The sequence below is a fragment of the Kwoniella dejecticola genome, chromosome 7, assembly GCF_000512565.2.
Source record: "Kwoniella dejecticola CBS 10117 chromosome 7, complete sequence".
Classification (NCBI taxonomy): Eukaryota; Fungi; Basidiomycota; class Tremellomycetes; order Tremellales; family Cryptococcaceae; genus Kwoniella; species Kwoniella dejecticola.
Genome location: NC_089307.1, coordinates 1,728,815 through 1,754,128, shown reverse-complemented (window position 1 = coordinate 1,754,128; position 25,314 = coordinate 1,728,815). Strand labels below are relative to the sequence as shown.

General features: G+C 49.4%; 11 protein-coding genes across 11 annotated transcripts; 6 read left to right on the top strand and 5 right to left on the bottom strand.

Annotated features, from left to right (window-relative positions):
- Nucleotides 1-1,224: 1,224 nt before the first annotated feature.
- I303_106269 (uncharacterized protein) lies at nt 1,225-3,640 on the top strand (the record flags this gene model as incomplete). Its single annotated transcript, XM_018409570.1, has 11 exons — nt 1,225-1,274; nt 1,346-1,784; nt 1,864-1,973; nt 2,063-2,165; nt 2,239-2,299; nt 2,364-2,372; nt 2,435-2,612; nt 2,671-2,805; nt 2,880-3,102; nt 3,184-3,283; nt 3,372-3,640. The coding sequence occupies 11 exons, from the start codon at nt 1,225-1,227 to the stop codon at nt 3,638-3,640; spliced, it is 1,677 nt and encodes a 558-aa protein (XP_018261843.1).
- Nucleotides 3,641-3,883: 243 nt separating this feature from the next.
- Nucleotides 3,884-4,849, bottom strand: I303_106268 (uncharacterized protein; the record flags this gene model as incomplete). Its single annotated transcript, XM_018409569.1, has 1 exon — nt 3,884-4,849. One exon carries the CDS (start codon nt 4,847-4,849, stop codon nt 3,884-3,886), a length of 966 nt encoding a protein of 321 aa, XP_018261842.1.
- A 642-nt stretch (nt 4,850-5,491) lies between these two features.
- I303_106267 (uncharacterized protein) lies at nt 5,492-6,247 on the bottom strand (the record flags this gene model as incomplete). The annotated part of the gene is made up of 1 exon (XM_018409568.1): nt 5,492-6,247. One exon carries the CDS (start codon nt 6,245-6,247, stop codon nt 5,492-5,494), a length of 756 nt encoding a protein of 251 aa, XP_018261841.1.
- A 601-nt stretch (nt 6,248-6,848) lies between these two features.
- I303_106266 (uncharacterized protein) lies at nt 6,849-8,935 on the top strand (the record flags this gene model as incomplete). Its single annotated transcript, XM_018409567.1, has 5 exons — nt 6,849-7,592; nt 7,667-7,758; nt 7,818-8,625; nt 8,683-8,844; nt 8,900-8,935. 5 exons carry the CDS (start codon nt 6,849-6,851, stop codon nt 8,933-8,935), a joined length of 1,842 nt encoding a protein of 613 aa, XP_018261840.1.
- Nucleotides 8,936-9,482: 547 nt separating this feature from the next.
- I303_106265 (uncharacterized protein) lies at nt 9,483-11,249 on the top strand (the record flags this gene model as incomplete). Its single annotated transcript, XM_018409566.1, has 5 exons — nt 9,483-9,879; nt 10,077-10,206; nt 10,266-10,917; nt 10,978-11,127; nt 11,181-11,249. The coding sequence occupies 5 exons, from the start codon at nt 9,483-9,485 to the stop codon at nt 11,247-11,249; spliced, it is 1,398 nt and encodes a 465-aa protein (XP_018261839.1).
- A 59-nt stretch (nt 11,250-11,308) lies between these two features.
- On the bottom strand, nt 11,309-12,108 carry I303_106264 (uncharacterized protein; the record flags this gene model as incomplete). The annotated part of the gene is made up of 4 exons (XM_018409565.1): nt 11,309-11,575; nt 11,635-11,781; nt 11,838-11,969; nt 12,037-12,108. The coding sequence occupies 4 exons, from the start codon at nt 12,106-12,108 to the stop codon at nt 11,309-11,311; spliced, it is 618 nt and encodes a 205-aa protein (XP_018261838.1).
- Nucleotides 12,109-12,794: 686 nt separating this feature from the next.
- On the bottom strand, nt 12,795-14,916 carry I303_106263 (uncharacterized protein; the record flags this gene model as incomplete). The annotated part of the gene is made up of 5 exons (XM_018409564.1): nt 12,795-12,827; nt 12,888-13,052; nt 13,130-13,928; nt 13,985-14,115; nt 14,170-14,916. 5 exons carry the CDS (start codon nt 14,914-14,916, stop codon nt 12,795-12,797), a joined length of 1,875 nt encoding a protein of 624 aa, XP_018261837.1.
- Nucleotides 14,917-15,430: 514 nt separating this feature from the next.
- I303_106262 (uncharacterized protein) lies at nt 15,431-17,395 on the top strand (the record flags this gene model as incomplete). The annotated part of the gene is made up of 5 exons (XM_065969341.1): nt 15,431-16,186; nt 16,273-16,376; nt 16,442-17,078; nt 17,137-17,292; nt 17,360-17,395. 5 exons carry the CDS (start codon nt 15,431-15,433, stop codon nt 17,393-17,395), a joined length of 1,689 nt encoding a protein of 562 aa, XP_065825413.1.
- A 294-nt stretch (nt 17,396-17,689) lies between these two features.
- I303_106261 (uncharacterized protein) lies at nt 17,690-19,169 on the top strand (the record flags this gene model as incomplete). Its single annotated transcript, XM_018409562.1, has 7 exons — nt 17,690-17,944; nt 18,055-18,145; nt 18,265-18,361; nt 18,473-18,588; nt 18,692-18,771; nt 18,848-18,943; nt 19,050-19,169. The coding sequence occupies 7 exons, from the start codon at nt 17,690-17,692 to the stop codon at nt 19,167-19,169; spliced, it is 855 nt and encodes a 284-aa protein (XP_018261835.1).
- A 269-nt stretch (nt 19,170-19,438) lies between these two features.
- On the bottom strand, nt 19,439-21,619 carry I303_106260 (uncharacterized protein; the record flags this gene model as incomplete). Its single annotated transcript, XM_018409561.1, has 7 exons — nt 19,439-19,969; nt 20,040-20,322; nt 20,404-20,772; nt 20,849-20,987; nt 21,040-21,143; nt 21,199-21,282; nt 21,354-21,619. 7 exons carry the CDS (start codon nt 21,617-21,619, stop codon nt 19,439-19,441), a joined length of 1,776 nt encoding a protein of 591 aa, XP_018261834.1.
- A 647-nt stretch (nt 21,620-22,266) lies between these two features.
- I303_106259 (uncharacterized protein) lies at nt 22,267-25,225 on the top strand (the record flags this gene model as incomplete). The annotated part of the gene is made up of 5 exons (XM_018409560.1): nt 22,267-22,349; nt 22,409-22,878; nt 22,940-24,384; nt 24,469-24,777; nt 24,929-25,225. 5 exons carry the CDS (start codon nt 22,267-22,269, stop codon nt 25,223-25,225), a joined length of 2,604 nt encoding a protein of 867 aa, XP_018261833.1.
- Between the last annotated feature and the right edge of the window lie 89 nt (nt 25,226-25,314).

Sequence of the window (25,314 nt, the reverse complement as noted above, 5' to 3'; positions counted from 1 at the left end):
ACGCCAAATTAGACACAGCATAAAGCCTCTCTACGGGTCCGGAATGGAGATAGGGGATGGTACAATGGAGCAGCCGGATGCATGATCGTGTTGCCTCATGTTCCCATAGTGATTCTTTCCTATTTTTAATGACAATAATGACCCCATGCAGCCTGACGAGGTGCTACAACAGACCATCAACCGATCCGCTGCAAGCTATTTTTGGCAATCTTTGGATCTGCACATTTGCCCTATCGCGGAGTGATCGAGGTCATTTGCGACAGGCAATCCCGTTCGTAGCCGTACATTGTACAAACGCACAAACACATGCATGCGAAAATTGTTCGGATGTAAACGAAGACGACGTCTGAGCTCCTGACGATGGGCTTTGCTGGAAGGTAACGAAGTGCCGTTATCGCGTTTCCGAAAATAACGATGCGGATGGAGCTAGGAGTAAAAGTGATCGAAATAGGTAACGTAATGTATTCGAGTACTGTAGCTCGGCATTGCTGATGCCGCTACGCCATTTACTGTGTGCGACCCAGATAGTTGTGAATGTCTGTCCAGATTGTCTGCATGTTTCGATCATGGTATGTATGAACGAATGACTTTTGGTCATGGTATTCAGCCTCTCCGTCGGGTTGATAGTCTTGAGCAAGCTGAGTAATGCATATTGATGAGGATGACCAAGAGTGTATCGCCATGCACCGCACAGATCCACATTCAGATGACTTACAGTATAAGAATCAGGAACGTCATGGCCGAGAAACCCTTGATTAGATCCGATCACTCTTGAGTAGCCCTAACGTCACTTCTGCACATCTCCGTCTTGATTGCCTCGCCATTCCCGACACCATGAGGAAGATTGGATCACGATAAGGGCTGACACATACCACTTCACTTAGTCCCAACCAGATCCAGTCCGCACCGCTTTGCCGTCAAACAGCTCACTCTGACTGGGCAGGGTGTTCATCTCTTAGCGCAAACTTGAAACATGCTTATATCATCAGGTATGACGAAAACCCTTATCATGCCCGAGAGATAGTGCAAAGTAGCATGCGGTGCGGTGGTCGAGATCTTCAAAGGGATCTCCCCTGCTCCGCTGGAGGTCATAGTATGAAGTGTTCACACACATATATATAGTCTGCAAGGTATCTTGACGACATTCCCTTCCCATCATTGCTTCAAATACACATCGATATCTAACATTATCAAGCTATCCAATCAAGCAATAATCCAATCAAAATGACTGTCATCAAGCCTTCTCACTTCGTCGTTGTCCCCACTGCTATGTGGTGAGTGTGTCCATCCTACGCTGATTCCTCGTTCTACCTGCTTAAGTTTGGCTCAACTTCATACTGAGTAGGGGTCACTTGAGACCATTACTCCACTTATCGCTCAACCTCCTGACCCTTCACCCAAACTTACACCTCACCTTACTCGTCACCCCCTCGGTCTTACCTAGAGTCGAACACGAGCTCAAGTCTACTTCCTTCGCTCATATCTATACCAAGTCCCCCTCTGGATCAGGTACTTCCACCCCGAACCCGAATGTACACCACACGACCGCTCAAGAACAGGCTCAAGAGGATAAAGCCATCGCCGATAGACTCCAAGTGATCACCTGCATCTCACCGGAGTTTGACATGCCCAAAGAATGGAGTCCCGAGGTCATAGCTCAAGAGGGAATGGACTATGCTAAGACATTACCGAAATTCCTCCAGGCTCTGGCTAGTAAGGAACATAAGCTGGATGGAACGGAGAACAAGTTCGAGGATATCGCTCCCAATTTCGTCGTATACGATGTAAGTACACCACGACAAGTTTCCTTTTCGTCTCCTCTCTCCTGACCCCTGTGACTGACGACAAAATGTGACACGCTAGTCCTTCCTCCACTTCGTACCGGAGGTCGTGCGAGGGGTCTTGACGGGCTTGCAGAAACCCATGATCCCCTTAATCGCTTTCATTCCCAGTAACGCTGCGGCCACTTGGCAGTGAGTCCTCCTTTTCACTGCAGCATCCCGATGCTGTGGTGTGCCAGTCTTTACGATGCTTGCTGATCAGTTGACAATGCTGTCCCCAGCACATTCGCAAAGGAGGAGAACGGTGGAACTTTCACTCTTGCCCAGCGACTCATCGATGAGGACATCGCAAACGGTATGGACGTTTTGGAAGCACATGGCAAGGTGAGTTACTTCGCACGCATGTATGATATGTTCGTGATCAGGATGGATCTGAAGGTATCTATTCTGGTCATAGCACGCTTTCGGGACATACGGAAAAGTGAAGACAATTCCAGGTCTGCCACCCAAATTTGACTGTGGGTTCATCCTTCAGGAATACGCAAAAACAGATATCAACAGCTGACGTGCTCTATCCTATAGATGAGTGGTGTGAGTGACATTATGCAAAAGGGCAAAGCAAGACGCATGACTGATATCAATATGACTCGCAGGGCCCAACTTCGCTACCGTCCCTATGCCGCCTCAAGCATTCATGGGCATCATCCCCTCCGCCAAGGCGATCAGAGATCCAGCAGTCAGCGGTATTGTATGTCCCACTACTGCTGAGACCGAGCCTCTAGCTGTCGAGGCCTTGGAGAAGGAGATGGGCTTCCGTATTTACATGGCTGGGTGAGTGTAAACCCCGATCGTTCTGCAGCATCAGCTAATTCATCGAGTATGGTGGTAGCCCTCAATTCCCTGATGCTGCTTGGGCGGGCGAGCACCCTGAGCCGCAAGCCCAGAATGCCGACGATGCGAATGTGTTTGCTTTCCTGGACAAGATGAAGAAGAAGCACGGAGCAAAAAGCGTGATCTACGTTAGGTGGGTGTCTATGACCACTCAAAACCATTGTCTTTCACTCAAAAGGGCACTTTCGCTGATACTCAAAACGCTAGCTTGGGATCCCTCTTTTTCCCTGTGACTCGACCAGAACTCATCCGATACATCCTCCAATCGCTGAAAGAAAGCGGGTTCCCCTTCATTTTCGCCTATGCTTCGCAAATGGCCTCCTTGCCTGAAGACCTGCAAAAAGAACTCAATGACGATGAAGACTCTTGCGTGGTCAAATTCGCGCCTCAGTGGGATGTAGTCAACCACGAAGCCACCGGATACTTCTTGGTGAGTTGTTGTCAATCCCACTGTCAAGGTAACTCGGCTTGAGTCTCTATGCTGACGATTTTGTTGGTCCTCCACGTGCAGTCACACTGCGGTTCGAACAGTACTGCCGAAGCGATGTTAGCTGAACTCCCGATGGTCTCCATGCCTTTCGCTGCTGATCAAGGAGAATTCACTGCTATGTGTGAGTCCCGGTTCCCCTTCAATATCATATGTCATAGTCTGTGGCTTTCATCACAAGGAAGTGTGGCTGATGATGAGATCGGCAATAGTGTCAGAGGTATACAAGGTCTCAATTGACTTGAAACAAGTCAAGACCTTCAAATCACCAGATTTCAACAAGCTGTACGACGGGACAGTCGTCGTGGGAACGGAGGAAGCTATCAAGGCTGAGCTCAAGCAGACTTGGGATACCCTCAGAGGGCCTGAAGGTGAAGCGATGAGAGCAAGAATGAGGGATCTCAAAGCCGTGATCAAGAAGAGTTGGGCAGATGGGAGATCGAAGAAGGATATGTTGGCGCTTGGGACTTGCTTTGAGTGATTTATAGGTGACTTCTTGACTTGACGTGGAGGTCGGGCTGCGAGACTTGGCTAAATAGACAAGTTTAACGATTGTGATGCGTAACGAATGACTCATAGATGAGATAAAAACCTGAAGATGTGACGAGCAAGTGTCCCTCCGCTTCTACTCAATCATCAGTAACCACTGAATACAGAACTCCACCTTGCAAGCTGTGATCATCGAATGTCGAGACAAGTGTAATTTACTAGAAGACGAAGCTCTTTAGCCCGAGTTCACTCTTTCTCCCAGCATAGCCCTGATAAATCTGTTGACTCCGCGAGACCTCCTCTCTGACTGTGTTGCGCCCGCTGGGGAGTTGTGACCAGTTCCAGGAGCACGGGTGGCGATCCAGTCAGTCTGGCCTTGGTAGATGTAACACCCTCTCTCATCATCGTACATGTCCCCATGGACATGTGAGGCTAGCGAAACGAGCAACAACGACGTCGTGCTGTCTCTGTCTCCGATATAAGTCGTTGTGGTAGGTATGAAGACGGACGCCTCCGTCGAGATGTTCACTCTGACGGTTTCTTCCATTCCCAGAGCGGCAGTGAGCCCCGGAAGGCTCATGAGCAATTCAGGTCGACGGAGGCTTTGTGCCTCGCTGAAGAATCGCTCAGCGAGAGTGGCAGGAGTGAAATTAAGATTGGCGCCAGCCATGAGCCGGTCGTAGGAGCGGAACACGGGCCCCGTCTGCTGGATCAGGCTGTCCATCGTTATTTGTTCTTCTCTCAAAGGAGTGTACATGATCAACCTTTCGTCGCCCTCCCCAACATTGGTGTTGGTGTTGGTGTATACTTCCCAGAAAGGTGATACTCCTCCTCCGTGATGAGGAGTAGGATAGACATAAGCGTAAGCCTCGTTAGTCTGATTGGTGCCGGCAATTGAGGGCGACGATAATTGAGCGACAGCGACGTTATGATGGCGAAAAGTTACGCCGGCTGTCTGAGTATGAGTATTGCGATCCCATGGATAGATGCAATCGGCGAGTTGAAGGGCATGAGACCAATCGGTACGATTACCAATACGATTGGCATTGTTGTAGTTTGTTGATGGGTGCTGAGGCTGAAAGCTCAGGGTGAATTCGACCTGATTCCTCGCGGGATAGATCCATACTTGACTGTTATCAGCGGTATGTAAGTGGACCCCGAGTGTTGAGTCCACCTGTCCTGGACCTGATGGGTTTGACATTGGGTGTGATAACTTAGATGCTGTGCTGGTGCGTGAATGAAATGAGACCTTCGGTTCTAGGGTCTTGAGATAAGAAGAGGAGGCTGAAGAATGATTACGCCTCAAGAGGCAACACCCGAAAGGTCATTCAGATGCATGAGTGATGTATCGTGAGGATGAGAAGCCATCGCCCTTCAAAGCCATCCTTCTACTGTGAAGACCCCGGACCGCTGCAGAATCACGTACGTCATAATCCCGAGAACGAATCGAGAACACAGAATGAACGATGCAAGGAGACTTAGCCTTCGGACTTCTGCACAATCCTCTGTTTCCTCTGATTTTGCAGGGGGCTTGAACTAGCTGTGCAGGATACTGTACTGGACACGCCCAATATCGTACTTGCTCAAAGTGAGACTGCACAGTGGCAGACCTCAGACTCTTTGAGACTCGTTACACTGTACTATACACGTGCTATCTGGGAGCCACAAGACGGTCTCATGCAGACAGTATGTGTCAAGAAGATTCCCGTGATATACATACGAGTACAGTATGTACTGCATCGCTTTACCTTTGAGGGGGCCAGACTTATCACGGTCATTCCCAACCGGCAAACCCTCTATCTCGTAGACAGGACGCGATTCGAGAGCCGCGCAATGACCGAGCTCACTTGACCCCTGCCTGTCCCTGCTCGACATGCGGGGAAGTGACAAACCAGTCCATTTGACCTTGAGAAAGATAAGCGTCCCCCTCGGAAGCGTGTTTTCTGGGCACGTATTCGGAGGCGAGGGCAATCATCAATAAACTTCCTTCTGCCAGGTTGACTTCATGCCTAGGAACGAAGACTGAGGCAGGGGACACGATTTTGACTTTCGCGGGCTGGACGAAATGATTGCTCAGTTGGGTGAAAGTCTTTTGGTGGACTCTAGATCGAGAGTCAGTTGTCATCCACTGATCATTACCCCAATCTCTAGCCCTCTCTTGCGGTCGCTGTTGAGGTAGACTGTCATATACGATCTGGCTCATCCGGCTCGCCTCATCTTGCGTGGGTATATACTCTGTCAATCTCCCATCATCTTCACCTTGACTATCGTGACCGTCAGTAGATGGCCAGTTGAGATAAAGATACCAACGTTCAGAAACGTTACCGCTGTTGGTACGATAGGCATACATGAACGCTATTTGTCGACCGTCTGCAGACTCGATCTGCGCCACATCTGCTTTGTATTGCCGGAAGCCGAATCGTCCGTGTGTTTGTGAATGTGCATGCATGGAGTCGGCAAGATCCCTGGCTTGGGCCCAGGTAGTGCTGATCCCGACTCTGAGAGTATTGAGATCTCCAAGACGTATTCCGGGATCGAGGGATAGGTTGTAGTCGAGCTCTGAATGATCAGTCACGCGCTCCATTCCTTGATCGGTCATGCGGAAGGAGACGTCTGGATTGATCACGACCTCGCTATATACGGCCGATCGTAGGCGGACTGCTGAAGATGTATTAGAGCTGAATGAGGGCTGGGTGGGTCTGCTCATTGTTAAAAGTGGGCTCAACGACTGCAACAGGGCGGATGGGAAGAAGCAGGATTAATGTGCACTTGACGATCGTGCTATATAGTCTTTCTCGCGATAAGAAGGCTTATAAGCTGAGGGTTGGTGGGCGAGGCCGTGTCGAGATCGTCCTTTGTGGTCGGCGTGTCCTTTGATTCTTTCGAGAACCCAAGAACGCTTACGATCCGCAAATGACGCAATGTCATGCATCTCATGGCATTCACGAGAAGATACTGTCGCCATATCGACTTTTTGCGCACTTATGGCGGCATGGCAGATAACGCTCAACAAAGCACTTCAAGAGCGCTTCGGTCGGAAGCGGGGGTAATTATCCGTACCTCAGGGTTTACCCGATTTACCGAGCGACCGCGGATATCTTGCATGCATTGAATGAAAGCTTACCTGTAGCATTGACTGCAACATATTGATCATCCACACAATCCCATCTGCAGCGTTTCCCTCGGTATGCTACGATAGAATGGATGAAGTAGATGAATTTGTTTTGGAACGGATCCTATCGATACTATCTCCGAATGACATCATCGCCTGTGCAGCAGTCAACCATCGCTTCAATCGCATCATCTCTACATCCACACCCATCCAGCTCAAGCTGCATCACCATATCTACGGAACGGACAGCAGCAGACTCCGAGGTGGTCGTCAGAAGGGCTTCATCGAGAAAGAACGGCTATCGAGATTGATAAGCAAGGAGAAAGCATTTCGCGATTTCCAGCCCACCTTCTCGTCGTTCAACATCGACAGGGGCCAAGATGTAGTAGCTGCTCAAGGGAGATATGCGGTAACTAGGACTGCTCCTAGACAGGCATTCAACGCTGCTCAACATGGAGGATACACCGCATATTGTCTCTGGACGCAAGAAAATGATGGGTGGAAGAAGAAGGAGATCAAAGTTCGATTCTTACCGGATCTGAATGATAGTTTGGTGGATATCGAGAAAGATATACTCATCATCAAGGAGCAATTGCAAGGTGTAATATACCTGGTCAAGCTTCATGTGTATCATCTCTTCGACTCTGATGACCAAGGATACCCCTCACCCTATCCAGTCGATACTATCACCCTCAAATTGTCGCAGAATGGGACCACGTCGTTCCGTACGCACGCTCGACCCGTGTTCGCCCTTGGCCCCAAGAGTATCTTGCAGATGAGCTATAAGGGGGAGGTTAGTCTGTTTGATTACATGACTGGATATTCGATAGGAGTGAGCCATTCTTCACCAGCCTCGCATCGAATCCTGCCCTTTCCAGCTGAGTGTAATCCGATGGATGTGCGCAGAACCTGCGGTTGTTGGATAAGCATTATGTGTCGGATTGCGTCTTCATTGGTCCGGATCTGATGGGAGTCCAGGTCACGCTATCATGGATGGAGTGAGTCTGATCCAATAACATCTGAAGAGTGCCAATTTGTTGGCTGATAGGAGAAAAAGATACGGTGGTCCTGCCCGAGGCAGAAAATCCAGGTATATCCTAATATACCGAATCAACGATCTCCTCCTATCCACCTCTTCAACCCACACTCAGCCATTCTTCGCGCTGAAGTATACCTCCACGCATTCCGAAATACCTGGACGCTTGCAATCACAGATACAAGCCAAGACGAACGGGACGAACGGGACGATAGATCTAGGGAATGGGGGATTGATCGATTCCACTAATTCAAATGGATTAATACAACTGGCTTTTCAATGTTATGATCGATCATCAACTTCATCCGTCTCACAAGCCTATTCAGCACGGTTCGGCCGCCCACCTCCTCAAGTACAGATTGGACAAAGGGAAGGAAACCATAAGATCAGTAATCTGGTGTTGCGTATCCCTGTCGCCGAAATTGAGACACACTGTAGGCGGATTGAGGGGTCGAAGGAGGCCTACAAGAATGAGTATCAAGATGATCCGGAATTTGCCCAGCTGTTCCCCGATGCGCCGTCCATAGAATACGAAGATTGGAAAGAAATGTGCTTCGTCGCGTTAGAAAGCGAGTTTCCGGATAAGCAAGATAGATCGAGTAGCGGACTACGAGTGTTCGCTTACAATCATCGCGAGACTGGAATTGTATCGAATTATTCATTGAATGGGCAGGATGACCCCTTGCTGGCTGAAATTGCGAGGACACCGGTCCAAGTCATTCTGTATGATTTGAATTCTCGGGCGGTCAGATTGCAGGACAGGCTTGGATATGCTTTAGGAGGATTGGGGGAGAAGATGGATCTTGTTTTCTCGGTGAGAACGTCACAGGTACGTATAATCTGCTCCTTGTGGGCCTCGATGCCAATGATAGATGATCGATTGTAGACCGATGAGGACCCGATCGATCATAGCAAGCTGGAGAAGCAGGTCATACCGCTGTCAGACGATGGAAAGGGTGTATCGCAGCTGGATGTTTCGTATCGGTCTGCAGGAAGCGTCATCAACAGTGTACACTTTGATGCTACGAAGCTTTTTGTTGAATATGAGGTAAGTCTGGGTGTACACCCCTTGACTGTCGCTTCGCTGATTATGCGGATTACAGAATGCTGTGGTCGACATGTTTGATTTTAGTGGGTGAAGTCGGTCGGGAGATCGGTAAACTCGAGCTGGACATTGAGATTAGAAGCGGAACGAGATGTCATCGTTCGCAGTCGTGGTATAGCATTCCCTTCACCTGTAGTATCTAGTTGTACAGTCATATGTGACAAGCCATGTAGGCCGGATAGACGATATAGATGGGTGCCGTAAATGCATAAAGCCAAGATAGGGGAGATTAGATTGCCGATCTCCAGATTACGTCATCTCACATTGATCGCCTCGGAGTGTAGGGTCCGTTGTTACTCGTACAGGTTGCACTGCATGTTCGTCCATACCTTCTTCCTCTACTTCATCTTCGCCCATTCATCCATCTCATCATATATACTCGAGGTGCCATGGCACGCCTCACAGACGAATTGTGGGAGACCATATTCGGCCATCTACCAGCTCTGTCCGTCATACGCTGTGCTGCGGTATCCCATCGCTTCAATCGGATAGTCCGAAAATCAAGCAGGCTGCAAATCATCCTACGGCGTCTGCTCCATGACGTACCAGATCCGTCCCCTTCACATGAGCTGTCCTCAGCGATGTCGCAGGTGAAGATATCCGCGCAAGATCAGCTATGCCGCCTCCTTGATACACAGAAACGGTTCTCGGCTTTACGGCCCAAGCAGAGAAGCTTTAGTATAGGACCAGACGAAGGTATCGTAGCAGCTCAAGGCGGTTTAGTGGTCACCGCCTTCGATAGATCTCAAGAACAGCCAGATGGAAATGGAAGGTACAGGCTATTAGCTATATACAGACAGGAATTTGATGATACGGGAAAGAGGGATTGGACGAGAGAGGAATATACGGTCGACTTCGTCCCCGATCACACACGGGTACTGGTCGATATGACAAGGGACTTGGCGGTAGTGCAAGAACTAATCGATCAGGGACCATCAGCGAGATTGAGGGTGTTATCGTTCCTTGAAGGACACCAATGTGAGTGATGCCAACCAATTCAATACTTGACCGGGAAGGAAGCGAATAGCGCCAGCTTCGATAGACCGACTAGTCATATTGTATGGGGTCCAGCAAACACAGTTGCGATCGTGTATGGACGCGAAGTAAGGCTTTTTAGCTTGGATGATGGGAAACGTATCGCGGTAAGTCTCAGTCTACATCACTGTTAATCTCAGTCTTGCTGAGCTCATACACCCCCTTCTCCGCTCAGACGATCAGGGCTCCCACCGGTGCGGATCATCTGTATCGCCTGAGTGTTGTCGCCCCTCTCTACCTCATCTTTGTCTTCAAATTCAGTCAATCAAGGTGGGCACACTCTCCGTTCCTCGACGAAGAATTTCGTTGATGAAAATGATCATTTGCAGTGGGCAGCAAGATTCGAATGCCTTGAGCGGAAACCACATATTCATTTACGACATCGACGAGCTTCCGGGAGATCAGCAACAATCAGAACTTCCTCCCATCATCGATAAACCTACTCTGATACTCAAGGCTCCAGACGCGGTACAAGATCTGCCTCGATACGCTTTTGATCCATCGCAGATCGTCAAAGACCCCACAATAAGCCTGAACGTTCGAAATCGGTATTCGACGAACGGGATCTTACGATTATCTACCCGAATTCAGGTCGGCCCACCTAGCTTTTATCGACCATCTCAGCTCACATGGGAGATAGGCACTGTGATCCTGATCGACGAGCTGATGAAGCGCATGAGTACACGCAAGCCAGACGAGGTCATCCCACTGAAGGACTGGTTACAATTTAGCTATATACAAGCTGAAGAGATACCTTTTGCTTCGGTATCAATTCCATCAGTGTCGGGGACGGCAAATCGCAAGCTGTTCACGATAACAAGAGGTGTTGCAAATGCCGATTGCAAATTGACCTGTCAAGATCTGAATCAGCGTGTATTCAAGTTTGAGGGTAGTCTGGACCGCCCACTAGGTGGACTGGGCCAGACGACGAATAGCAAGGAGCCGCAATCCGATGAAATCATACGTCAGGAAGTCACTCAGGTGAGCTGATCGAAGCATGAGTGGACTACGGGCTGGACTGACTGTCGGGGTGATCACAAGGAAACAAGCTTTCGAAGTGTCCGAAATCACACACGTCTCCCGACAGACGAGTCATGCGGAGCTAGGATCACCATTGGAGAAATCAGCACGGGAAAACAGAGCTGGCAATCTATGTTGTCTGATGGCGAACGGCTGTTCATCCTCAGCAGAGTGAGGGCATGGTCATGAGCAAGAATAACGGGTTTCAGCTAATCCGCACTTAGTCCTGGCGATCGAATGTGAACGACAAGGATGGGCTGCAGGTCGAGATCCTAGACTTCACAGGTGCCTAAGATGTGCACATGCATTGCTAGTCTTTAACGCAATTTCGGGGCTATCAGAGTCCCTCACCCTATGAAATGTGCCCTCGGACTACCAGGTTGTCCACATGGTCTTTCACGCTCTCCCGCCATTGCTCGCTGGATATGGACGCACCCCATCGATCGTGACGCCCACGAGAATCCTCATGCTCCGCTGAGTGCTTGAATCCCAATCGTAATGCCGCTCTTTGACTCTGGATGTTGGAAGTTGAGGTACTCCATTTGACCTTTTTAAGCCTGAACTCGTCGAATGCTAATCGAAGCACGATCGAAGTAGCATGAGTATTGACGTGTGTTCGCTTCAATATCACCTCAGGTCAGCTAGCGTCTGTTAGATTGGCCAAAGATGACGATGCACCTGATAGTCCTTCAATACAATGATTCCAACTGCAGCTGTACGCTTCTCCAGGTCTATATCTTTGAGGGCAATCCTCCCAGCGAATACCTTCTCTGTACCTTGGGGATCTTTGGCTGGCGTGGTGAAGATCGCGAACTCTAATCGATTCTACCGGCAGATTCAGCATTGTCTCTGCAATTCCAAGCGCACTGTACTGTGCTCACAGGGTCGGCTAGATGCTTTGTCATCCACTTTCGCATCCCCTCAATATCGTCGAACGGTCCATCGTTCATACCGCTGAATATCACGGGAGTGTCCTTCGTACCTTCCCATAACGCCATTAGGTGTTCATCAACCTGTACCATCATCGTCAGCCCTGCACTCTCCCCGTTCTCCCTCCCAGTGGCGACCCACGGTACTCACCTCGAAGGGTACAAGCTTCACCTTGTCGGGCGATAAGTTGGGAATAGGCAAATGGATCTTCATGAATGACATGTTTGCTATTGAGGATGCCCGCTCTCGTGCTTGTTTGCGATACTACTGTAAGTTTTGATTGATGGGGAGTATCGTATACAGCCAACGTCAATTTGTCAGGTTCCATATCTGAGGTGCAATCGTCCCATGAGGCAACTGGATATGGGATAGGCGAGACGTCCTGCAGGATCCAGATAGCAGGTCCGCAGCACATCTCCTTTCACTTCACTTAATCCTTTGTCACCGGAAGGCGCACTGTACTTCGGCCTTAGATCGCGGAATAGAGGGGCGCAGATCACAAAGAGCCTCGTCCTGATCTGTCGCAGATTGAGAACAGTAGGAGACCCTTTCCTAGTGGAAAGCACAGGATAGGAATGACTCTCTTATTTTGGTGCATTCTCAATCCCAAGCTCTCCCTCTGTGGACAATTTTCCACCCGGCATACTATGGCAAACGTCAAGACGACCTCAGCGCTGTCTTTGCCTCGGTTGGTTCACAGAAATCACCTCATCACACTAACGCTCGAGTTGCCGTCACAGTACGTGTCTACAATCAGACTAGGAAACGCGAGCTCGCGCCGAGACGCTTATCGCGGCACACAAGCGAAATGCATGTCCCCCTCAAGATGTCAATCTGGCTATCAAGCATCCTCTCGCATGCCCCGGATGAATTTCAGGTACCACCCGGTGCAACGATTCTAAATATCGTCATGCGAAATCAAATACTGTCATCCAGCCATTCTGTGAGAAATTATCAGCGTTGATCGGTTCCGTAGACTCATCCACCGCAAAAGGACTCACTTTGTATCTAAGGACGACCTTCTCGCCATCGAAAAAGACATTGTTGACTAGCCCATGTGTTGAGACCCATGGGAATTGGCCGCCGGAGTGGATCAACGGTGCATGGATATGACCTGTCTCGTGGGGAAGACGATATTTATACGCGTATTGGGGAGCTGCTCGACTCTGAATGGAGGTCGCAAGGCTTTGTGAGCGAATCTGGCTCGTCATTTGTGAGGAAGACTGATAGGTTAGCGACTAACGACTTGTTCATCCTTGTCCCCAATTTCGCCTAAATCGTCGCCCAGTCCTCCCAATGCCTTACAGCGTTGTCCCTCATGTCCCTCATGGCAATTGTAATTCCTGAACATGAGCTCGAATTCCGTTGTACGTATCGTGTCAGAGCGCCAGTCGAATGTCGTGTCGAAATTGGCATGGCGAGTACCGAATGACCATGGGTTCTCGTGAGCATCATCCGGGGCTTGAAAGCTCTGTCCAAAGGCTCCTGCTAACCACTTCTCAGGTCCCAGTACAGTCACACCTCGAAATTGCTCATTCCGTGCTTTAAACTTTGGACAACACTCGCATGACTGTTCGTGCAGTTGAGTTGTCAAATCGGTCGAAGCGCGTCTCGTTATCGCCCGACTAATTTGACCCATCCGATCAGGGTTGTCAGTGATTTGCGTCGGATCGCCTTGTGCAGCCGAGTCAGCTGGGCGGATAGCGGCTTCAAGGGCGTCTCGTATGCACCTGACCGGTATCGCCAGGGTGATCCATGGACAGTAATGATCGGCAAATATGTGTAAATCCGGAGGTCGCCCCGCAACCACAAACGCCACCTGGATGATCTCGCTCCGAGCGTTGCTAGAATTGATCAGTCTACCAGGACTCATCGTTTCATCAGACTCTTCGAGGGGAACTTCGTCTCGGACCTCGAGATTATATTCGTTCTCACCGCAAGGCATACGCAGAATGACTTGTGCTTTCGCTGTCGCACTCCGGTCGGCATCGCTGAGCTTGTAAAGAAGGAGGTAATCCTTTTCGACTGGTACACTGGGAAAGCTGGATATCACTGTCAGATCGGTTGAAAATCGTCGGACCGCCAATCGGATACTCACCCTCCAAAAGCTGTCGAGGTGGACACAGGCGTCTCAGGTGCACAAGGCCCTAGCATCGCAATCATATCTGAACCGTATATTTCCAAATGACTTGAAAACCCGAGATAAGGATGTTTTTCGATTCTGCCCCACTGCGGAATGCCAGTCAGGCTCTTTCAAGTCAGAATTGATGCTTGCCAGCTTACAGTCGCTTCCTTCCCCTCCGTCCACCTGGTCCACTTGATGTCATGAGCAGTTTGCACCACCAGCAGTCCCTCTCTACCGATGCTAACCCTAGGACAATTGTTTAGTCCCATATCCCTCGTATTCCTTATGACTTCGTCCGATTCCCGCGGTTGAGCAACTTCCCCTTCGTTGAACAGATGGAATACTCGGATTCTATATCTCGTATTATGTCCCTCTTCGATACCCTCTACACAGACAATCACGTCGTCCTTGATATCCACGGCCCGCGTATTTCCCTCTCGCTGAGGCTTAAAGTTCACTTTAACGGCTTTTCCGTTGATGTTTTCGCCGTCGATTTCCCACAGTGTCAAAAGCGCGTACAGTCCGTTTTTATCGATTGGATAATCACTATCGGCTTGAATTGAGGTGATGATGTACTTATCAGCTACGGCGACGATTATTTGACCCTCGGGAAGCTTGTAGTCCATAATGCATGGTCGATAATCTAACAGGTTCCTTTCGCTCTTGATCGATCGAAGCAGCTCCTCCATGGGCGTTCTGGCAGAACCGTATTTGAAAAAGACCATATGATCTGGTGTGAGAGGGGATGATCGTCCGAAGAGATGGTTGTGCAGGAACAGCTGGATGATAGTGGAGGAAGTCACGATAGAATTGAGCTGCTTGTTGGTAGCTGAACATGATAGCAGGTCCTTGAGTTGGAGCTTACAAAGGATGACTTCGAGAAGGTAATTGTCGAGTCTGTCCATTGCGCTGCTGCGTACGATGACCACCTCCCTGAGGGACGAGATACTTCGAAAGTGGATGTTCGATTGGAAGAAGAGGGGATTGTCGCTGATGAACTTTGTCCAACGATCAGGTGTGGGAATATCCACCACGCTTTGACCATGTTTGACAGGTGATGGAACGCCCTGAAGAGGTCCGTGACCAGCTAAAGTATCGCCATACTGACCGAGGATCACCGATCGCAGGGACGGAACCGTTTCAGACAGGCCCCAGCCGAGAATGGGCTCAGGACACCGCGATCATACGCCGATCTGCCAGTGTAAACATATTCGAGGGCCGATATGTGGACCCGAGCGTGATTCCAGGGGTTACAGTATTGTCAGAATGAACAGCACCGTGCTGAGCCAAATTCGCGCGTGACTTATCACCCACTTGTACACGATACAATTTCAACCTGTTAACAGCATCTCTCAATTGGTCATGTCCCTTTCATAGTCTTGATGACCACTGGAAGGCACGTTCTCATTCGCAACAAGCATGCTCCGGCTCGGCGATGACTTACTTTTCGGGATCTTTGCCCACTTATCTGTCAAGGACCTGCTCACCTGCTCTCAAGTATGCAAGCATTTCAACGAAGTGATCCAAAATTCGCCCACACTCCAGCTCAAGATACATGAAAAGCTACTTCATCGACCCCGATATTTGGCTTCCGAGGTTCCTGGCCCGACAGAGGTCATCTCTGCCCGCGAGGAACTGAACAAACTGAAGAGGACGGAACTCAACTTGTTCCGAATGCAACCGACTTACTCGACTTTCCAAATCTCACCAAACGAGCAGATCATATCAGTGTATGGTAGATCATTCATCACTTCGCCCAAAATCAAACAAGCTCTTCCGCCGAGCCAGTCGTACGGCGGAAGGGACCACGCTCCGCTTTATTCGTTGGCAACTATCTGGAGAGACCAAAGAGGAGGCAATGAGGCTCTACTAGATACGGAAATTCGAGTGGACTTCAAGCCCATCCAGAAGCTCATTGTAGCTGATCTCAGTCAAGGGGTAGTCATTGTGGCTCAGCCACTGAGACCGGGGCTCCTCCGGATACATGTCTACGAGATCGTGTGGAAGGCGACAACCCTCAAGCACGAGACCACAAGGAGCTCGTTTGAGCTGGAGGTGGGAATCCGCAGCTCGTCAGATATCCCGGAACTCAGACTTAGGCGAGAGAGGCGGCTCGTTGTCATACTAGGTGACAGGGGATGGGTCTACAATTGGAAGACCAAGAAACAACAGCACGTAAGATGATCTCCTACATACTACAGACCCTGAATGACCCAGTGCGGCACAACACTGACAGATCAACATGGGGACCTAACTTGCAGGAGCTGACACTACTCGGCCAAGTCCAGAAATCGGAGCACATCGCTTTTGTAGGACGAGATATACTTGCTTGTGTGATATATGGTGAGGACGAGGAGACCGAAGAGTGAGTTGAGACTCAGGCCATCACACTCATTCTGCATCACAGCTTACTCTCCGGTCTGACCAAAGCGAGGACGGAAGCGAGAACTGCATAAGCACCGGCGAATCCTTGGTGTTCTTCGACCTGTCACCTTCCCCAGCGACGAAAACGGAGCCCATCCTCCCTGATCTTGTCCTGCGCTGCCCTTCCGTATTTGCCGAGTCGCCCAGCTATCTGCACGGCCATCTCAGTATTTGGGCCGCCGATTATGAGTCCAACCATTTTGGCGAAATCTCACTAGCTGCCGATAATCAGGGAAGAAGCGAAATACTGAATATGCGGATCTTACTGGGTGGAAGTGATCTGATCGAATGGGACGATGATAGTTGGATATCCACGGTACTGCCCGTCCATTGTATTCAAGCGCTGATTGACAATGCAACCATCGAAAATCACCATCTCTCTGGCGGTAAAAGTGGTTATATGGAACTGGAACCTTCGCAATGGATGAAATACACTTACTGGGACATCGATGGCTATTGGATTCCTTCGCCACACCCGATGAATCACGGACTGAAAATGATTCAATGTTCCCTTTCACGCACTGGTAAATATTTGATCAGGATGAAGGACTATAACACACATTGCGCAGAGGTCGACCTAGAAGAAAGGCTCAAGCGGCTAGGCGTGCTGGGCAAGAAGAATCAGATTGCGGTAGAAGAGAAGGTGAGGACGATAGAAGCAAAGAGAAAGAGCAGTGGCTGAACATAATCCCTCTCCTTAGTGCACCATGGTATCCGAAGCTTACAAAGCCGAATTGATACCGCCCAGTGAACGAGGTCTGGGCTACAGGCTCTACGAATGCGAAGTTGGGCTTCCTAGAAGGGGATCTCGAAATATACCTTTTTTCACAGGTGATCAGTTATGGATTCAACACTTAGTTAGTCCTCCACCGTCCACGCTGTGCGGGTTCGAACTGTTTACTGATGTTGACTCAGTCACGACAGGAAGGATGGGTCAGCATTCTGGATTTTTCCGAGTGATGATGACAGTCAGACGTCGATCTTCGGTCAGTCCTGTAACGTTGTTGAGTGAAAAGTGTGCCGGCATTATATCGATACAGCTGCAAGGTTCTTGTGCCATCAGTACCATCAGTACCATCAGTCTATTGATACTCAAGCACATGTATCTGCCTATGTCTGCAAATCTAGTCCTTGCCTGGGACTTGCCCTCATGTTACTTATTTACACTCTTAACTTTACGCCGCACCCCGGTTGATATACTCTCCAGGCAAATGCCGACGTCATCAGTTTCGAGCGATCGTGTATGTTTTCGAAATGTCTAGCGGGAAGCGCTCAGCAGAGATCTTACAGTCAATACCTTCTTTCTACCTATTGAACTTTGCTGGTTGCACATTGATCGTCTCCGACGCAGATTCATCAATCTTCCTTGTGCATCACCGCCGATCTTCCCCTTCCAATAGCAGAACCATGACACACGCACATTTAGAAATGTCCAGCCGAGCTCAAACAGTCACGGAAACGCTCTCAAGCGTCATCGAGTTATTGGAGAACGACCAGAACTTGAAGAAGGTGAGTTGTGATCTTGACCCATATCGGCCAACAGCAGCGTAGCCCTGAGTCATGCTCACAACTGATCACGATGTCGAAGGTGTTGCAGCTAATCGATGTTTGGTACTTAGCAAATTCGAGAATCGATCGAGCCTATAGATGATCTCAGTCGAACAGCTACTACCGAGTTGAACAAGCTACATTCTGCGCCGTTCTCCCAGCGTGAGTCGAGTCTTACACATCGTATATGTATATGTATATGTATATGAAACCTGATCTATGGCGAGAGTGTGGAAAAAATGGCCAGGGATTTGTTAAGCTGATCCACGGGAAATACATAGATCAGCAAATCTGCCAAAATGCTATTGATATAATAACCAAGACTCAGCCATTATGGAACGACGTGGCCAAGTTGATACCGGAGCATGAATTCTACAGGTCAGTCCTCGGCTCAGCCCATAAACTGTAGTCCAGTCTACCTCAGCCTCACTTCTGCTCTGCTCAAGATGCATGTCCTGATGATGCAAGCTGACAGTACAACGATGGTAGACATCAGTTCGCCCTTGGACCCACAATGCGCAATTTGACTACCTCGATCGTACTTGCTCGATTCATCTTGCACGATGATTTGACGCCGGCACATACGACCTCTACTATTCTTGGATGTAAGCTCTCCTTGGTCTTTTCGATACCAACATCTCATGGTTGGGCGATGAGGGGTTTTCATGAGCTGATAAGCTGAATCTGTGAACGGTGGTGGGGGTGTAGTGCAAAATGACTCCACGACTATCTTGCAGCTTTCTTCAGAGGATTATCTGCAGGGTGTGATTGGTGCAGTGAATGAGCTTGTACGTCTACCCATGCGTCAAGCTAATCGAGAGCTAGCTCATGCAGCGTGCTGACATCGTGCATTTGTGGGTGTAGCCCAGACTATCGATCAACGCAGTCACGTCACAGAACTTCGACTTACCTATAAAAATCTCCAGTTTCGTCAATGATATCTTTGCGAGTTATTCTTTGGTACGTCCCTATCTCTTCTCTACCAAGCCCGATTCGAACCCGGGTAAGAGCATTGAGCTGATTTGCATCAATTGGCTTTGACTCTGGCTATATGGCTATACCCCAGTTAAACCTCCGGAACGACGCGCTGAGACGCAAGTTCGATTCGCTCAAATACGACCTCAAGCGATGCGAGGATGTCGTATATGATTTGACGCTGAGAGGGCTGACCAAGCCGCGCGAGTAGGCCGAAGGATGCGGAGGGGACACATACATACTAGCAAAAGCCGGGTCAGGTGCCATCGTCTGAGGAGATAGGGGCTTAATGATCAGAGTTATATGGATCAAGGATATGGTCAAATAGAGAGTCGAACCGGAGTGTTTGTCCCGTTTAGATGTCAATGTCGAAGTATGGGCATCAGCATAGTGTATTCCCGACCCCGTTGACTCAAGCTCATGCATATTATAATGATACAAACGAACGCTATTGATGCGCTTGTCAAAATAGATGTTCGCTCATGCATTAGCCATATCCTCCTCAGTCGCCATAACCACCTTCTTTTCCTTCTTCTGCTTCTGCTTCTTCTTCTTCTTGTCCGGTCCTTCTCCCTGGGCTTCTTCCTCTTTTTTCTTCTCCTCCTGCAACTTCTTATTAGCCTCAGCTACTTTCCTCTTCCTCTCCTCTTTCGCCTTTTTCTGCCTGTCCCTCAAAATTGACCCTACATCCACTCCATTGCTTTTCAGCCTTCCGAGGACTTTGAGGTTCATACCCTCCAGCTCTTCCATCGAGTAACTCCTCGTTGTACCGCCCAGTGTCCGTGTTGTGAGACTCGTGGGTGCGAGAGAAATTGCTCCGTCGTCATCAGGCGTAGCTTCGCCTGAAGAGATGGGGGCGTCTGCGCCGTCGTCGTCTTCAAGTCCGGGCCATCGCGGCAGGATGTTAAGTAGAGGATAGAGGTTTAGGTTGGAGAGTGTCTTGATATCTGTTTTTGGGAGGGCGGACGCCATAGCAGACGTAGCTGGTATATCTGAAGGATTGATGGAAAGCTGTACGGTACGATGATCCGTGAGTAATGGTAAGGTAATATATACAGATTTTCGATCAATGTCGACTCACCTGCCCATCGGTGTTCACGTCTATCACCCTAAAGTAGTCCTGCAGCGCCGCTTGCTCGTCGTTCGATAGGGAGTCACGCGGTATGATATCTTGTCGAGCGTCTGTACCTGGACCAGGATTCTTCTTGAGCACGCCCCAAGCTGTATCGAGCGAGACGAGTATCTTCCCGCTTTGACTGGGCAGAGCAGTGAAGTCTAGTATAGGGTATGGGAAGGTCTGGGTATTTACGGTCGTCGGAAAAGTGGGATCGGAGGGGAGGACGAAGGAATGTAAGGCTGATGCACTGCGCAGCGATAAATCAGCTTTATGGCGAGCACGCAATTGAGCCTTGATGGGAGTGATAGTGATGAATCAGTCGACTTACCCCTCAGAGAAGAACAGAACGATAGTCTGCCCTTCGACTTGGACACTGTCGATTTTCTTGATACATACTCCTTGACCAGTGGGCAACACATACCCCTCTGGAGCCGAATAAAACGTCTCTTCCCCTTCGTCCGCTACTGGTGCCGTAGATGAAGATGAAGATGATCCCACGGTCTTCATGAAACGGCCCTTCCATTTGTTCTTCCGCAGATAACTCCGTACTTTCCTCTGAGGTAGTACCGCTCCGTATATATCTACTTTGTTGAGCAATTTGCCTGTTGGCCAGTCCCATATTCGGATAGAGGAGTCGCCTCCTCCTGAAAGTAATGTATTGGGTGAGGAGGTTGGGATGTGAAGAGAAGATACGAAGCTGTGGCGTCAATCCTATAATCAGCTTTCATTCCGTCACGACATCTGAGACTGCGATTACAGAGCGCCCAGCTCACCCATCATGCCCGAAAAGCTGGCGTTCGATCACGTATGCCTTGGGATATCGCGATATGCGTATATGCTCGTCTCTGTCAGCAGTAATGATGTGCTTGTGGTCTGGTGTGATAAGGTGCTGCGTAGTGACTGATACGTGGCCTGTATTGACGGTGTAAGCTAGATACAGGCTCTCTGCTTTCATGTAGCCTACCTAGTAAGTAAGTACAGTCTGGATTCTTGGTCGGGTCTGATACCATAGAGTACATTGGCGGCCTCGAGGTAGACGGGTCGGACGGTATAGGGTCGAGGGGATACCTGATGACGCACAAATAAGCTTCTTCATAGCATGGTCAGCATGGTGGAAGCTTACGAGTACACATCGCCGACTTTATCAGAGATTATTATTGAGTTATCGGGGGCGAGAATGATATGAGAAGCTTTCTTGATCAGGCCTCTACTCGTACAAGGCCCATCAAGTTAGCTATATTATCACTCGGCCTTGTTTGTATAGATGCGCTGACGCACCTCGTACTCCGTAATTTTAGCTCGTCGTCGGTGACATCCCACAGTTTCAGATTCTTATCGTCTCCTACAGAAGCTACGATCTTCTCGTCGTTCGATATGGCCAGATGCCGTATGAACCCATTTTGATGGATCCTGTTATCGACCTGAGGCGAAGTGATGGTTTTCGAGGTGTTGAGGTTGTGTAGGATGATCTGGGCTCCTGCAGCTGAGAGGACGGTACTTGAGCCGGAAGTTAGAACTAATGGTGGAAAAGGTAGCTCTGCCATGATGTTAGTGGGTCCTGATGGTCACTCCAGTATCAGATATCAAACACATTTGGGGGTGAATAGCAGCAGTCTTCCTATCTAATCTCTCGTCCATCTTCTGCCCAGCGTCAATCGTCAACAAATCCGAAATCTGACCTGTTAAAGGGGTAACCTGTTCAAGCTATTGTTACGAGTATGGGATAATTGCCAATAAATTCAACTAGGAATAATCAGTTACGAGTAGTCGCGTCGCGTAGGGAGGGCAGGGATCCACGCGTTTTGATGGCCTTTTTCCCTCATTTACTCATTTAGCCATTTACTCACTATCACTCGTTATCATAGCAACAGTCAATCATTCGATTCTTGGATTCGACACAATCCCCTGCTGGAGCGATAGAGCCGCTTGAGACCACTCACAATGGTAAGCTAGCGAGCGCCCTGTTTTACGCACTCTAGCTGACATAGTCCCTCCATAGTCATCACCACCTCTGCCACCTTCCTCCCAGCCACGACCCAAGCGTCAACGGTCACGATCCAGGTCACCTACAGCTGGGCCATCTGGACCACGTTCATCTCCTCCCCCTTCCTCCCTGCCGCCTTCTTCTCCTCCCGCGCCTTTCTCTGATTTTGGAGATGAAGCTGATGTTGGAGACGACGCGGAAGTGGAGATGAGGCAGATGGGACGAGCCAGAGAGGGAGACGACGACGAGGATGAAGATGGAGAAGACCTTTTCAATGAGCGAATGATGGAGTGAGTGCTCTCCACAAAATAAACAAAGATGGCAATGTGCTGATGACGGACTATGACAGGGACTACGATGCCAACGATAACCTCGATACATACTCTCAAGCAGATCTGGACGACCGATCCTCCATCGCTGAGATGACTCGAGCTGAACGACTCGCAGCTGAACGAGCTATGGAACGACGAGATCGTGGACTCGGCGGACGACGAGCGGGTCGAAGAGATCACATGCCTGCGTTCCTCCAATCCGACGACGAAGATATGGAAGGTATGGGTGAAGGTCCGCTAGCCGGCATCAATACTCGACGAAGAAGAAGACAATACGACGAAAGGATGGACGAGGACGATGCAGCAGAAGAAGAAGAGATGTCTCTCGAACATCTGGGTGATGTCAAAGCCGCCTCAATTGCCGAATGGGTGTCCATCGATTCCGTCCGAAGAGCCGTCCAGAAGCACTTCAGGAGTTTCCTCATGACTTACGTAGATGAGAATGGTCAATCCGTCTACGGTCAACGAATTAAGCATCTCGGTGAAAGTGAGCCCGTCCCTTTCCCCGGATCTGCAGTGTCAAATTGAGCTAATTGGGCTTTCCATAGTCAACTCCGAGTCGCTGGAGGTATCTTTCCTCCACTTGGCCCAATCTCGACCGATCTTAGCGTATTTCCTCGCCAACTCACCCCAACCAATGTTAGCTCTCTTTGACGAGGTCGCTTTGGAAGCCATTCTGCTTTATTACCCATCATATGACAACATTCACTCGGAAATCCACGTCAGAATTACGGAACTGCCCACCAGCTTGTCCCTCCGAGATCTGCGTCAGTCCAACTTGAACTGTCTCGTCAGGGTAAGCGGAGTCGTCACTCGTCGGACCGGTGTTTTCCCTCAATTGAAATACGTCAAATTCGATTGTGGGAAATGTGGTGCTGTCAACGGGCCCTTCTTCCAGGACACGAACAAAGAACTTAAAATCTCGTTCTGTAGTGCATGTGAATCTAGGGGACCATTCAGCGTGAATTCGGAACAGACTGTATACAGGAACTATCAAAAGATGACGCTCCAAGAATCGCCTGGTTCCGTCCCAGCAGGTAGATTGCCCCGACATAGAGAGGTGGTATTGCTTTGGGACTTGATCGATATGGCTAAACCCGGAGAAGAGATTGAGGTGACTGGTATCTACAGAAACAACTTTGATGCTTCGCTTAACACCAAAAACGGTTTCCCGGTCTTCTCGACTGTATTGGAGGCTAATCATATCAACAAGAAAGAAGACCTGTTCGCAGCTGTGCGATTGACTGAAGAGGACGAGAAGATGATTCGAACGATGGCTAAGGACGACCGAATCGCCAAGAGAATTATCAAGTCCATTGCGCCTTCCATCTACGGACACGACGACATCAAGACCGCCATCGCTTTGTCCTTGTTCGGAGGTGTGCCTAAGGACATCAATCGAAAACATCGAATTCGAGGGGATATCAATGTCCTGTTATTGGGAGATCCCGGTACAGCGAAATCCCAATTCCTCAAATACGTCGAGAAGACTGCAAATCGAGCGGTATTTACTACTGGTCAAGGAGCGTCTGCGGTCGGTCTTACAGCTTCAGTGAGGAAGGACCCAATAACCCGAGAATGGACATTGGAAGGAGGAGCGCTGGTATTGGCGGATAAAGGGCATTGCTTGATTGATGAATTCGATAAGATGAACGATGCGGATCGAACGTCTATCCACGAAGCGATGGAACAACAGTCGATCTCCATCTCGAAAGCTGGTATAGTCACTTCTCTCCAAGCTCGATGCGCGATCATAGCGGCTGCGAACCCGATCAGGGGACGATACAACCCGACAATACCGTTCCAGCAGAATGTCGAGTTGACCGAGCCTATCTTGTCGCGATTCGACGTGTTGTGCGTCGTGAAGGATGCGGTGGACCCGGTGAAAGATGAGATGTTGGCTCAGTTCGTAGTGGGCTCGCATCTGCGAAGTCACCCGCAATTTGACGAAGGCAGGGACGAGGTTAATGTGACCACATCTGTAGATGCTGATGTGAGTTGAGTCCACAGATCCTAAAATGGTCTGAGCGGGGGTAAGTCCGGGCTGATGCAATTTGGGTTGACTGGGTGTATGTAGATCATCCCTCAAGATGTATTGAGGAAATACATTATGTATTCGAAAGAACACATCCGACCTAAATTACATCAACTTGACCAAGATAAGCTGGCTCGACTGTACGCCGATCTACGAAGAGAATCTCTCGCGACGGGTTCGTTCCCTATCACTGTGCGACACCTTGAATCGATGATCAGGATGTCGGAAGCGTCCGCCAAGATGCACTTGAGGGAATATGTCAGGAGCGACGATATTGACCTGGCGATCCAAGTGGCTGTGGGCAGTTTCGTCAACGCGCAGAAGATGAGCATCAAGAAGGCCTTGGAGAGGGTGAGTCTTGCGTCTTTCGTCCTCCTTCCACATTCATCGGCCTGTCGAGTGGTTCGGAATACAATCATTCGTTGGTCAATGAAGGAAGAGGATCAGTGATTCACCATTCAATATGATTCGTGCTAATTTCCTTTGGCGTTCGATATGACAGGGCTTCAGGAAATACGTGCATCAAGCTACGGACCACGAAGAATTATTATCCTTCTTACTTGGACAACTGGTCAAAGAGAGTTCGCAACAATATAGATTACAACGAGGCGAGAATCCTGAAAAGGTTCAGATTAGATTGAATCAGTTAGAGAAACGAGCAAAGGAATTGGAGATTTATGATGTTGCGCCATTCACTCGATCTCAGCTTTTCAGCACGAACGGATATCAGTTGGTTGATCTGCCAGGTCAAGGACAGGGACAGGGTAAAGTGATTGAGAAGGTGTTTACGAGGGGCTAATCATTGAACTTGGTCTTGGTCTTGGTCTTGGGTTGTGGAGTTGGGCTTGTACTTGATTGTACTGTTTGGGCGGAGGACTCGGTCTTCAT